The 15,163-nt window shown below is 40.3% G+C and overlaps 1 protein-coding gene across 3 annotated transcripts in view; it reads right to left on the bottom strand.

Annotated features, from left to right (window-relative positions):
- TCOF1 (treacle ribosome biogenesis factor 1) overlaps positions 1-13,354 on the bottom strand; it is a 51,530-nt gene extending 38,176 nt beyond the window's left edge. For all 3 annotated transcript variants that reach the window (XM_054978474.1, XM_054978473.1, XM_054978475.1), the window contains exons 1-2: positions 13,148-13,354; positions 1,458-1,513 (exon numbers count right to left, since the gene is read on the bottom strand). In XM_054978474.1, the coding sequence (XP_054834449.1) occupies positions 1,458-1,513; positions 13,148-13,270 (179 nt within the window). In that variant the 5' untranslated portion in view covers positions 13,271-13,354. The remainder of the gene's footprint in view (positions 1-1,457; positions 1,514-13,147) is intronic.
- Between the last annotated feature and the right edge of the window lie 1,809 nt (positions 13,355-15,163).

The following is a 15,163-nucleotide window of genomic DNA, read 5'->3' as shown; positions in this document are numbered from 1 at the left end:
ATGGGACCAGCATGCTAATGATGCTTGAAATTAGAGATGAAGAGCAAATTAGTTTTCCTGTGAAAAAGTTTCCATTCCTAATATTTTTTGCTTCATAAAATTAACAACAATGAATAAATGCCATTGCCAATACAGTATTAAACAAGCACAGCAGTTTCAAAGTTGTAATTCATGGTTTTCAGAAGGAATTGTGTAAGAGAATATATATGGAATTGAGAATATATATGGAATTGTGTAAAAGAATATATATGTGTTATTAATTTGTAACTGGGAAGGGGGTAGAATAAAACCACAAATACATATAATTAAATAAAAAACTCAAATTATGAATTCACCCGAATGGCTGGGCAGGTAAAAAACAAAAGTTAACATTTTTATTTATATCCCTCTCCTGAGATAGAAGGGATATTGCAATTGATGTATTGTCGATTACTCATCTGGTAAGGAACAAGTAATGTAAGTGATGAGGTGCGCCAGTGACCTCCATGAAAGAAAGTTAAATTCTGCTGATATAAACAAGGGGACAACCATGTCCGTGGCATATCATACATAGCTCTTTGGGCATGCTAACAGTAGTGTGTCAAGAGCTGTCAGCACGTTCGTCTCTTAAATTTAAATAATCAATACTTAATAATCAATGATAATGATGATGGTGATGATCGTAATTTATTTGATTTCTAGCCTGCCCTCCCCACAAGCGGGCTCAGGGCGCGTTACATAAAAAGGAAGTACATGTTATATTGCCTTTCATTTCTTTTACAAGTATTATTCCTATAAAAATAACTCACATGGAAAGTTTTGAGTTTCTCCAACTGCAACATTTAAACCACACTTGATCTGTGGTTTTCCCCTTATCAAATATTATAGATTCTGCAGTCCTCCTTAAATCAATATTCCGCAGACCATGAGAGCACTCCTAAATAGGTCTACTCAGGAGTAAGTCCCATGTTTTTCAGTGGGGTTTATTTCCAGGAAAGTGCTCTGAAACCAGAGCTTTCCTATCTAGAAACAGGAGATGCAGAAGATTCCTTTTCTGTGGACAGCAGGAAATTGTTTGCAAGTCATTATACCATTATGCCATTATACTATTCTACTGTATCACTTAGGCAACAAGACACTCTGGATTCAATATTGTTATCTGAGGATTCACATTGCTTTCAGGGACCACTGAAGTTTTCAAACCAATACATGTGCCTACCCTTATGATCTTAAAGGGGTTTCATAAAAAGATAAAGGAAAAAGAGGTACTAGACAATATGATAAGTCACTGAAACTTGGCATCTAGTGGAGGACACTTTATCCAGACTTGATTGTTATGTTAGCCCTGTGGTAATATTTCTGTAAGGGAAAGTCAAGTGATTAAAGTACACAAAGAGTAATAATAAAAATGTGGCTTTTGGGCAGCACTAGAAATGTACGCTTTCAATATGAGTTTCCTTTAAAAAAACCATACTTACTTCTTCCACTGAGTGAAGATATCCTCAAGAGGGATGGAGGGTGATGGGAAGTTTTTCTGCACAAGAAGAAGCAAAATTAGTTTTTGCTTTTATTTAAATCAGGAACACAAAACACAAGTTCACAACTCCGGAGTCAAGCCACTGTCATTTTAGGATTACTCCAGCGTTAATGGTTTGAGCGGTTTCCCAGGAAAAATTTAACAAGCTATTAGACTGAGCTCTTTGTGACATGAAGAGTGCTTCTATAGCTGCAAGCCCTATACCATGCCTTCCAAATATCATATGGAATTCAAGAGAACTTATGATGTAGTAAACTTGCTTAGATACTGGTAGCCTGTAGTCCTAAACTCACTTAGGGATGGAGTTGGACACTAGGTCTACCTCCCATTAGACTCAGTCACAGTAGATCTGGCCTCCAGTCTCCAGATCTACCACCCATTGGAATCAAAACTAGAATACAAACTGTTTTGGAACATATTTATTGTAACCTGGACTCAATGCAACTGAAAGAAGTTGTTTCCATACAGATATTTTGCGTCTGTCTTTCATCCAAAGGCGAGTATTCATTTGCTTATTGAGGATCCACACAATGTTGACAGAAGTGGGCATCAAAGGATGTGCCTTGGACTGGTTTAAATCGTTTCTCATGGGACAGACCCAAAGGGTTGCTGTTGGAGATCAACTGTCTCCAGAATGGGAGCTATCTTGCAAGATTCCGCAGAGTGCAATCTTATCTACCATGTTATTCAACCTCTACGTAAAGCCTTTAGGAGAACTCATTCGCAGCTATGGAGTTGGATGTCACCAATATGCAGATGACACCCAACTCTATATCTTGCCATCCAGGTCCCCTCAGGATGCAGTAGAAATCTTGGATCGCTGCCTGACAGCTGTAGTAAAATGGCTAAAAATGAACACATTGAAATTGAACCCAGACAAGACGGAAGTGATGCTTGTTGGGAAGGCAGAGATCTTGAAGGACATTGTACTTCCCACTTTCGATGGAGTTCGTCTGACCCTTACAGACGTGGTTAAAAGCCTAGGGGTTATATTGGATCTGGTGCTACTACTAGAACAACAAGTTAAGGCCGTTGCAAAAAATGCCTTTTACAACCTCACTGTAGCCTGGAAGATGGCTTCGTACCTTGATCTGGTCAACCTGGCCACCTGGATTTATTCTGTGGTAACATCAAGAGTTGACTACTGTAATGCACTATACATAGGTCTCCCACCAAATGAACTAGGAGACTCCAATTGGCGCAAAACACTGCAGCACGACTGCTATCAAGAGTGAGCAGGAGCATGAACATCAACCCATTCTGCAGTCACTCCACTGGCTACCTATCAGTTACCATGCTCAGTTCAAAGTATTGGTTATCACATACAAAGCTCTTCATGGCCTTGGCGCAGCATACCTATGGAACCGCCTCCTTCCTTATGTTCCTCCACGGCAGCTTCGCTCATCTGGACAGGATCTCCTACAAGTGCCACCCTGCACATGGGCGAAATCAAGAGCAGCCCGTACAAGGGCTTTCTCTGTGGTGGCCCCTACCCTGTGGAATGGCCTGCCTGAGGAGGTCAGGAGAGCCCCCACTCTCCTAGCTTTCCACAAATGATGAAAAACCAAATTATTCAAAAAAGCTTTTGTACTGTAGGGAGGGGCTCTCAGATGCTTGGCTAATGAGTTAGAGACCATAGACTTCACCACTATGTTGCCTTACGCACTACCCGTTGTATTAAATATGTGCTCCTATGAGCTACTTGTGCTTCATGTGGTCTAATGTTAGCCCTAGAATTGCTTATGTTCTGTTTCAACATTTCTTCAACCCTGTATTAATGCTATGTCTTTGTAAATTGTGTTTATTTACTCTATGGCATTGTTTTTGGAAATGTCCTTGAAACTGACTGTACTAATCTCACATTGTGTAATCCGCCTTGAGTCTCAGTGATAAAGGTGGACTATAAATGACAAATAAAATATGTTGTTCCCTAATCATCTACTTTTCACTGCTTTGCTGCAATCATTCCCAAACCTGGTTTGATAGGATCTTTTTGGAAAGACTTCATTCAAAGCACACCATATGGAGAGGAAGGTGTGCATTTTTAATGGCAGCTTTCCCCTAGCACTCCCACCCAGCAACTGGCAACCAGAGGCATGCAACTTCCTACCATGGAGATTCCATTTAGCAAATATGGTTCCACAAATTTGTCTAATACATTGAAAGCCACCACAGCTAGGGGCTACATCTTGTGGTAGTGAGTTCTGTACATTTATTATAGATCACGTGAAAAAGCAATTCCTTGAGGCTACCCTGAATCCAGGGTCCATCAACTTCATCGGATGATTCCCAAGAATACATGTTATGAGTGCAATCGTATGCGATTCAGTCCTGCTTTTACAAAGCCAAAGTGACAAAGCCAGTAAACCCACTCACACATCTACTGCTAAGGCACCCAGATAATAAGCTCAAGGGAAGTGGCAACAACTACCTAACAAGCACTAGCATCTTATGAGTAAAAGGAAAAACAAAGACTTGAGACACAAGCTTTCCATATGTTAGAGCCTACCAGCAGAAAAAGTTCCTGAATAAAAATGCTCCAGGTAGGGCCTCTAAAAGAAGGGGGTGTAGGGACAAAATTCCTGGGGCCCAACATCACCTTGAGGGTCCAGTGAAGCTAAAATCATCCTGCATTCAGAGAATGAATGTTTTACTTTTCCTGTAATTCTCACTGCAGCCACTAGGGGTGCAGGGATGTTCTGGGGGTGTGCATAACGGAATTCCTAAACGAAAAATATACATGGAAATCGCCGTCTGTAATCACTACCTTGATTCTCAGGAACGGTAACATAAATCCAAGATGCTTGGGAATAATGAAACACCCTCTCTGAAAATGTTTGGTTTTTTCCAAGTTTTGACAATTACCAGCCATATAGCAAGAGCACTTCTAAAAATTCTATTATTTGCAGGACAATGGCGTTTTCTCCTTCCAAACAGACCCTTGAAAAGGAGGAGTACGAAGCACTCCCAGCCAATTGCAAGCTGCAGAGAGCTGCCGTTCTCCTTACCCTGTCCTTTGTGGGTCGGAGAGAGATTTCCCCCCTCTGAAAGTAGAAAGCCTGGGCTTGTTCAGGGGCTCATAGTATTTAAACTCTTGTCCAATTTGCTTGAAACTTGGGGGTTCTTTGCTGGACAGGCAGAAAAAGCTCGACTACAATTTTGGTGACATTGACAATGCAATCCTATGCAGAGTTACTCCAATCTAAGCCTACTGACTTCAATGGACTTAGATTGGAGTAACTCTGCATAGGAATGCACTGTTAGTTGAAAAAACAATGGTTTCAGCCCACCCTTGGATAAAGGCCCCCATAGGGAATAAGGGAAGCGCAATTACAATGGTTGGGAGGGGGACCTTGTTCAGGGGTTGATAAAATATAAACTTGTTTCCCAATTAGCTTGAAATTTGGGGGTTATTTGCTAGCAGGTGTGGGAATATTTGGTTGAAAAATGACTCCAGCCCCCTGCTGCAAATAGTTCCCCACAGGGAATAACAGCAGACTGATGGGGAGGGGTGTCTGCAAATGAAGCTCACTGTGTGAAAGAAAACAAATGGAAGTCCACAACAAGAAAAGATAGCAAAAATTTTCAGCAGAAAACTAAAAAAAAAATTGTCAGTCATCGTAATAGTAGGGAAATGAAATTGTAGGAGACAGAGGGCCTCAATTCCTAACCTTGGGTGTTGACCCACAAACACACCAAGGCCCCAAGGAGATAGAAAGGGCTCTGTTCCAGTTCTTTTGAGGCTTTTCAGCCTCTGAGTTCATCCTGCTCATGTACAACAAGTAACTCTTGACAGGCTAAATACAATATGTTTAGGTTTATTGAATACAGTGTTTGCAGAGCAGAAATTATTAGAGTCAGGCAACAGGCAAGCAAAACAAATAACACTTTCTATTATTTAGCTAAACACCTGTCTAAATACTTAAAAGCTGGCTAACTTGCTTCTCTGACATGGATTCTTGCCTGGAAAGTTCTTACCAATAGGCTTAGAAAAGGAGTCCATTTCCATGCCATGCAGCTCTAGGCATCTTGATGGACCAAGGACATGGAAGTAGTCTTATCTCATACAATAGTAAGGCAGTGATAGACAGAGAAGTTCTATAGTGTACCAGGCAGATATCTTTTCTTGGCCTGCCTAAGTAAGCCCACCATTCAAGAGCCAATCAGGGCTTACTGAGTTAATTAGCGTTGCTGAAGTGAGAAACTGGGGAAAGCTGAGTAGGAACTGAGATTGCCAGGCACCCAAGACTGAATCCCTTGAGAATGGCAGAGGCTTGCAGGTGTGGTAATTAGCAAGCTAACATTGTTTTTCCCAAGCTAGGTCGGAGCTGGGCCTGCAAAGAGTTAAAGCCTGAAACAAAGGCCTATGATCTTAAGGATTTTAAGGCTTAATGGAACTTTCCCCTTACATAAATGAACACAAAAGTTTTTATTTTTAAATTTGAGTGGCCATCTTGAGCTTTTCTGCTGGCTGCTGTTTGATGGCAATTTTAGGAACCAGTAGAGTGAACTTAGTGCAGCTGTGCAGAGAGGGACCTAATTTTGGGGTCTGTAAAATTGATCCCCTTTGTCCAATTTACTTGAAACTTGGGGGTTCTTTGTTGGGCAGGCAAAAGAAGCTCTGCTACAATTTTGGTGTCATTTGGTTGAAAAACAGTGACTCCAGCCCCACCCCCAAGTTCCTCATAGGGAATAAGGGCAGACCAACAAGAAGAGGGGGTCTACAGCAGATGCCTTCCTCACTTTCTGAAAAGAGACAACAAACTACAATAAGGAAGAATGGCAAATGCAGAGCTTTCAGGTAAAAAAAAAAGGTTGATCACTGTTAATAGGGAAATTAAATTAATTAATTAAATTAATGCAGAGAGAACTTTTTTTAATGCTGGTGGTCAGCTAGAGCTCTCCTGGTGGCTGCTGCTTGACAGCCATTTTAGGAAATAGTAGAAAGTGCAGCTGCGCAGAGTCTTTAAAATTGACCCATCCCCTTTGTTCAATCTGTTGAAACTTACGAAGGCTTTAAATCAGAGGAAGTACTATGTTCTGTGCAAATTTGGTGCCATTATCTTTATAAACAGCTGCCCTAGACCCTAGTATATACCTCCTGTTGAAAATAATGGTCCCAGAATTCCAGAACCCTGAAAAATGCATGGATTTGAATCTGAACTGGTAATGTCCTACTCAGAAATAAGCAATAATGGTTCAAAATTTCCCCCTGAAGCTGAGACCCAAAGTTATAATGAATATTTTCTTGTTTTTTTAAAGAAAGTTCTCCAAGGCTGCAACAACCCATCAACACAGCTAAGGCAAACATGGGGTGTTCCTAAGCCCACCAACTAACCTGGTATGCCTTTACTACCCTCTCCCCCATCCACTTCTAATTTTTCTGTGTTGTCTCCCTCCTTGCACCTATTTTACAGTGTCATTATCTCTACCTTGGCTGGCTGAGGAGTTCATACTTAACTGTACAACAGAAAACCAATGTTCATATTATGAACAGAAAATGTTTGTGTGTGTGTGACCTTAGTATTTCCCTAGAATCTATCATAGTAGCAAAAGGATGATTCCCCACCCCCAACGCACTTTACATGCATTGTGATCTGAATTAATCTGTTTTAACAGTTATAAATATTGAATGATGACTGCCTTAGTTCCAGTTTATATTAAAACAAATGATATGATACAAATGCATAGAGGTAGAAAAGTCCATGAGTGGCCATTGAACAAACAGAACTTCCATGCTCAGTATATTCCAGAATGCCAATGGGGGGGCAACTATTTGGGGTGGCTGTTGCCTTTATTTCCTGGTGGGATTCCTGGAAGTATCTGGCTAGCTAGCATGGGAAATAACACATTAGACTAGAGAAACCTCTTGTGTGATGCAGGAAGCCTCTTGTTTTATTCTTATGGAAGGTACAGGGAATGCAGTTATCTTATCTTTAGTTTTACAGAGGGGTTTAAAAATATTATTCACTTTTTCCTTGGTATGCTACTGAATTATTGAAGTATGTGGGAATAAAGGAGACTGCAGGATTTTTAATGGTGAGGGAAAGGCATTCTGTTCATATCTAGAAGTATTTTTCTTCCAGCACTCAGTCTATGCCGAAAACCAATTCTTAGGCTAAGTCCTAGTGAGATTTTAGAACAAAATAAAAATTATAGAAGAGCTGCCATATTACTGTTATGGAAAAACCCAAAAAGAATCTTGTGCCACCATTAAAAAAATTACTATAGTTCCAGCTTTCAAGGCTAGAATCAATTTCATCAGATGCATGAAGTGACTTCTCAGTCTGCAAATAATGCCACATACATAGAAAAAATATTTGTTAGCAAGGAAGAAAAGTTGTAATTCCCATCAAAATGCACGCTATGGAGCTATGATACGCTTTATTTTATGAAGCTCATATGCAAGGGAAACTGAAAACTGGGGGTAAGCTCCTTTGAATAAAATAGGACTTGCTTCAACTGAAATAGGGGTGTCCAATATCAGTGCTATTGTTTATTATGGCATTGGAAATATTAGTTGTGAAAATTAGGCAAGACACTAGAATTGATGGAATAAAAGAAAGCAAAGAAGAACACAAAATGAAAAGTCACGCAGATGATGTTGTTATATCAGTGACAAAACCAAATATTTCTCTGCAATATGTAATGTAACAAATATTTAGACTTGGATTGTACTAGGTATATAAATTGAACACAAAGAAGACTAAGATAATGTTATTGGCAACAACCAGAACAGAGTAAGAAGAGACAAAAGAAAAAAAAAACAGATTTTGCTGTCACCAGGAAACCAGTCAAATATTTGAGAATAAATGTAATGGGACAAAATGATAACCTGTATAAAGATAACTATCAAAAAGTTTGTACAAGCATTACCGACGATCTGCAAAGATGGGGAAAACTGAATATGTCATGGCAAGGAAGAACCTCTGCTGTCAAAATGAATATATTGCCAAAATTGAACTTTTTGTTTCAAATGTTGCCAATCAATATAGATGAGAAGATTTTTTTAAAAATGGCAGAAAAGGATAAATGATTGTGTATGGAATGGAAAGAAACCAAGAATAAGATTTAAAATATTACAAGATGAAAAAAACCGAGGTGGATTAGCGGTACCAAATATTAAACTGCACCATCAAGTGGCGGCACTAGTTTGGATATCAGAATGGATTTTAAATTCAAAGAGAAGAAATATAAAACTGGAGATAACTGTCACCAAAGAAAGGATTCATAATTATTTATGGATCAAGAAATCATTAAACACTATTCAAAAGACAAGATGGTACTCATATTTTGCGGGACTATTAAGAATATTGTCTCAATGTAAAAATATATTAAGTTTGTCAACTTAGCCATTGATATCACCAATAGATGCCTACTATGATACTATCAGAAGAAATAAAATGAATTATGCAAATTATGAATAAGTGACAGATAAACAAAATTTAAAAATGGAAAGAAATTCAAGTTCAAGGAAGAAACATTTCATGGCTGATGTATTATCAAATGGTGTCTAAATTTAAAGAACAACTATCCTAAGAAAGTGGCCAGTTAAGAGAGAAAATAGTGTTTGAACAACTAATCACTGGAAATTCAAAACCCCTATTAGGAAAAGTATATAAAATTTTATTGCAATATGCCACAGAATTGGAACAAGTAAAAAACTATATGATAAAATGGACGCAAAACTTTGGAGAAAAATATGTATGAGTCAGTGGGAAAACGTACGGATTAAAAAAAATCATATTCACAGACTGTCAAATATTAAGGGAGAATTGGTATAAAATGTTCTTTAGATGGTATATTACTTCTAAGGACTTCGGAAAAACTAATAAGGATTACAGTGGAAAGTGCTGGAAATGTAAATACATATATGCAACTTTCTATCACGTGGTGGATATAAAAGAAAGCAAGAAAATATTGGATAAAAATACACAGAGATGCAAAAGATACTAAAGTTTCACTTTGTGTTATGTTATTAAATATCTTACTAAGTAGCATTGTAAAAATATGTAGCGAACTATTTAAATATATGGTGACAGTGGCGAGACTAGTACATGCAGAAAAATGGAAGACAGAATCCTGTCCAGATTTGACAGAATAGAGAAATAAACTATATGAATATGCATCAATGGCAAAATTAATATCTTAAAAACATAATAGGCCAATCCTAGATTTTTAGTAAAAATAGGAAGGTTTTTTTATGTAGCTGAAAATTAAGAAAAACTAAGAACAATTAAAAGTAAAATAGATTATCAATTCAGTAATTTCAAATGTTGAATAGAATGTATTTTAATATAAGTAAGTAAAGGATGGAGGGGAGAAACACTTGTAGTTTATATATTCTGTTATATATAGTTATCTCTGATCTATACAATTATGTTATATGATTCTTTGTTTTCTTTTTGTATTTTATTACTATTTTGTTTTTCAAAATAAAATATATTACATTGAAAAAAAATGGGACTTTTGCTCCCAAAAGATCTAGTCAGTTTTGTACTCTTTGATCTACTAAGGGTACCTTCAACCTGATCAGGAGCATGGATTGGGCCACTCTGGAAATTATTTCCAGGGTAATTTCAATTGCTCAATCTGTGGCTGCTCCTGCTCACTTTTGCCTTGTTTAAGGAGACAGTGGCAGGAGAGGAGGGGATGGGATGGAATGGGAAGAGAAGAGAGAGCTGGTGCAAGTTGGATTTCAGCATCCAAGGACTAGAATTACTCTCTAAAGTTAGTTCAGGTACAGGAAGACAACAGGAACAAGAGATTTGCTTCACCCACCTCCCCATCCAGAACAGAGAGAGTGTGTGCTCTCAAGTCTCAATCAATTTACGGTAACCCCAGCAGAGGGCAACGCTAGCAGGGGCTTTCAAAACAAGTGTGAAGCAGAGGTGGTTTGCCAGAGCCTTCTTCTGTAGTCTTCTTTGGCAGTGGTTGCCCATCCAAGCACCAACCGTGCTTAGCTTCCTAGATCTGACAAAATCAGGCTATACTATGCCGCCTTCCCTCCTGCCCTGGACAATAAAACTGACTTTTCACATCTCCTCAATTTTCCTTCTCCTGTTAAGCATCATCATGTGGTGAGTTCTCTTTTCTTCCCCAAGTTTTTAGAAATATTTTGAAGTATTTTTGCAGTTTAGTACTTTTTGAGAGAAACTGATGCCCCACTTAATTCAATGGGGCTTATTCCCAGGTAACTTGTATCCCCACCTATACTAAGCATAAGAACATAAGCAAAGCCATGTTGGATCAGGCCAGTGGCCCATCCAGTCCAACATTCTGTCACACACAGTGGCTAGAAATCCAGTGCCATCTAAAGGACTGTCAGTGAGGCCAGGACACCAGAAGCCCTCCCACTGCCTTCCTTCCAGCACCAAGACAACAGAGCACCACCTCCCCACAAAGAGAATACCATCTATCTCCTGTGGCTAATAGCCACTGATGGACCTCTGCTCCATATATTTGTCCAGTCCCCTCTTGAAGCTGGCAATGCTTGTAGCTGCCACCACCTCCTGTGGCAACGAATTCCATGTGTTTATCACCCTTTGTGTAAAGTAGTATTTTCTTCTATCTGTTCTAACCCGACTGCTCAATAATTTCATAGAGTGCCCACGAGTTCTTGTATTGTGAGAAAGGGAGAAAAACACATCTTTCTCTACCTTCTCTAACCCGTGCATTATCTTGTAAACCTCTATCATGTCTCCCCTCAGTCGTCTTTTCTCCAGGCTAAAGAGCCCCAAGCGCCTCAATCTTTCCTCATAGGGAAAGTGTTCCAACCCTTTAATCATTTTAGTTGCCCTTCTCTGTACTTTTTCCAGTGCTATGATATCTTTTTTAAGGTGTGGCGACCAGAACTGTACACAGTACTCCAAATGAGGCCTCACCATCGATTTATACAGAGGCATTATGATACCGGCTGATTTGTTTTCAATCCCTTTCCTAATAACCCCTAGCATAGCATTAGCTTTTTTTATGGCAGTCGCACACTGTGCTGACGTTTTTAGTGAGTTATCTATCATGACTCCAAGATCTCTCTCTTGGTCAGTCTCCGTCAGTTCAGACCCCATCAACTTGTATTTATATTTTGGATTTTTGGTTCCAATGTGCATTACTTTGCACTTGGCTACATTGAACCTCATTTGCCACATGGATGCCCACTCTTCTAGCCTCGACAGATCCCTTTGGAGTGCCTCACAATCCTCTCTGGCTTTCACCACTGAACTGATAGGGCATGTTAGTGTTCTGGTTAGGTCCCTTGGCTGAGTAGTCTTTCTTATTCTGCTTACTCCTGTTTTGTTTTGAACTGTATTCAGCTTGCAATGTGCACTGTATAAATAATAAATTAGTAAAAACTATTTTTAATCATCCTGACCCCCTCCCTGTAATGTTTCCTATGAATTAACAATTATTATTCTAGTCACAGTAAAAGAAAGCCAGGTGATTTGTTTTGTTATATTTGTTTTGTATCATGGTCGGGGGGGGGGGGGTGATGAAATTTTTGGTGGCTGTTCAGTCCTGGCTCCAACCATTACAGGAGAGCTCAGGCTTCAATTACTCTTGCATTTGATGAAATCAGCACTAGTCTACAAACATTTATGACATGTTCATTAGTCTTTAAGGAACTGCAAGCCTAATTTTTTGTTTCACTTTAAAAAAGTATCACAGCTATTACTCTGGAATTTGTATCTGATGACTGCATATCAAGTCAAGGCTCCTCCAAATCCCAAATTATGTATATTAGTGAAGTATACTCATCAGTGGAAAAGCAAAGATCAATATATAACTGATGACTTTACTCTGGACTATCTACAATACTCAGCACATTCTGGTTCTGTGTCACAACTGTGCTTTATAATTCCAAATCCATCTACAGAAACATTTAAAGAAGATAGGGGAGGGGAAACTACATTATCACTCACAGCCAGCCTACCTGGAAGTGATAGGTACCTTAATGTGGTTTCACAGGGGTTGCTTATGCTGGATCTAGGCAACAGCTTATTTGCCAAATCGATTTTTCACTGTAGTGCTAAACTGGAAAGGGGACTTCCCAAAGGCAACAAGGGTAGGGCTTTTGTTCTACAGTTACTCTTTTGGCCCATATAACCTACACCCAATCTTCTCTTTGGACTAACAGCAATGCATGGAAATTGCCACAGTTCCCATGTGATTTGTGGGTGCCAGGCACTTATAAGTACGTTTGGAAAAAGCCGCCTATCCAGAACTTTCGTTAGACACAGCAGCCCGACCCCCAAGAGAGAACAAGCCGAAGTTTGTCCAGTGTCTCGTATTTCAAAAAGTAGTCCTTTATTCCAGCTCATGACAGGTTCTCTACGTTTCAGAACCCTTCAGTTCTACAGGACTACTTAACACATGTCAATATTAGCACCGAGCCTTCACGCGTGCAAAGTACTTCACATACTAATCCTTACAACAACCTTGCAAGGCAAGTCAGCAGGATTAGCCCAATAACGCAGACGGAAGTACAGAAAAAGCTGAACGCAAGCCTCCTGATCCCCAAGCAAGCGCTACCGTACGCTCGTCGGCCTTAACCACGTGTAAGATTATTGACCTGGGACAGCCACACTTTAGCCCGGGCCCCTTTCCCCCCCACGCGGGAGAGGTAACAGTTACCTGCCCGCTCTGTCGCAGCAGCTCCTTGGCCGCCTTCTGGTAGCCAATTTGGACCAAGTGCTGGTGCATAAGCGCCAGTAACTCCTTCTGCTCGCTGCCCGCTGCTGCCATGCTGCTCTTCATACTATTTTGGCCAGCGCGCGCTACATTGAGGGCAACCCGAGGGTCAGCGACGAGAAGCCTGGGAGCCACATGCCCGGAGCCTCCTGCTCCGGTGCCCTTTGACCACCGACACTTCACTTCCTCTTTTCGGCTTAATGGGCTTCTGGGAAGTGTAGTCTTATTGCAAGCCCTTTCTCGGGCTTGGTGTGCACCGTTGGTCAGCCTACCTTAAAACTCTGGGACGAATTTGTTTTTGTTTTGTTTAAAGAAGAAATTGGACGTTTAAAGACACGGTTCATGGATTAGGCACAAGTTAAGGGGCTGCATTTTTTTTTTGCAACGTTCGCCGCTTTATCTCCGAACTTCTTGCAAGCGGTTTAGAGAACAGCGTCTCCCTGACTCATGCATTACAAAATAAAGTGGCGGAGTGAGCTGCTACATTTCAGGTCGCAGGTGGGGCTGGCATCTTTTGTATAGTCCACACACCACCCCTACCCCCAATTAATGCGGCTGTAAGACAGGCTGCAGCCCATCTTTTACACACGATTCTTTACTACTTGCATGGAGTTCCCCCCCCCCCTCAAAGGAGAACTATTCAAATATAGTATCACCCACTTGGATTCTGAAGTGGATCAGACCTTTTTACGCTTTGATGGCTCCTTATCCTGTTTTGGAGACAATCAGGCAACAATGAGTGGTGATCTGGCTAAACGTACAGTGCAATTCTAAGGACATTTTCCTGGGAGTAAACTCCAATTAGTAGACTTGAGAAGGGTTCTGAGTAGACCTCCTTAGGGTTGCAGTCTTAAACACTATCTGACCCTTCATTGACAAGGGTGACAAGGGACAATAACCCGAAGAAAGAATATCCTGTCTCATTAATACAGGCCAGATGGGATTTTATCTACAAGGTGATGTTATTTACATCCATGCTAGGAAAAGGAGAAGACACCCACCCACCCCCTTTCTGTTGACAACCCTTCAGTAATTGATACTATTTTCTTGATTTGCTATACCCTGATCTCATCAGATCTTGGAAGCTATGCAGAGTCTGCCTGGTTAGCGCTTGAATGGGAGACAACCCATGAAGACCAGGGTTGCTATGGAGAGGCAGGCAATGACAAGCCATCTCTGTTAGTCTTTTGCCTTGAAAACCCAAGCAGGGTGCCATAAATAAGCTGTAACTTGACACTGCTTAATACATACATGCTTGCTTTATAGGCCACCTTTTCACACTGAGACTCAAGGCAGCTAACAGGATATAAAACTCTGTAATCAGACAGCATAAAACAATCTATGAACAAAGCAATAGAACAAGGATTACAGAACTAGAGACCAACATAAACAATAAACAATTAAGGTAAACTATAAGCAATACAGAAGGTAGATTACAAGATATGACCATCTTTAATAATCTATGAAAAATCAGAGGTTGAGGTTACTATTGTCGCCCGAAGGCGGCTGGGCCAGTCGGCCCAAGCCTTCCTGCTTCAAACCTGCTTAAGAAGAGAGACCGAGACTCTGAGAGGAACAAGCTGCTTTATTGAAGTACACGGGCCCGCGGGTGCCAAAGAGGAACCCCGAGGCTTCCTGAACAGACATTTTTATAGAATGTAAATCACTACTGATAATCGACAGATTCTAAGCATCTTATCCCCATCCGCAATTTCCCTCTCCCTTTCCCCACTGGCTGAGGTACTTAGGAGTTACACCTTTCCGGTTTTCGCCTAAAACTCTGCCTTAGTTTACATTTCCCATTACTCTTATAAGAAAGCCCCTTTACCCTTATTTGTTTTATTCCTTATATAGTTTGTCACACATTAGCACACACACACACATCCCTGCTAGCTTTACTACAAAAACCTAGCTTCTGCTACTTCGTTTCCTTAGCTATATATCTGAGCGCACCTGTTC

Source organism: Eublepharis macularius, chromosome 4 (genome assembly GCF_028583425.1).
Source record: "Eublepharis macularius isolate TG4126 chromosome 4, MPM_Emac_v1.0, whole genome shotgun sequence".
Lineage (NCBI taxonomy): Eukaryota > Metazoa > Chordata > Lepidosauria > Squamata > Eublepharidae > Eublepharis > Eublepharis macularius.
This window is presented reverse-complemented; position numbering and strand designations above follow the sequence as displayed.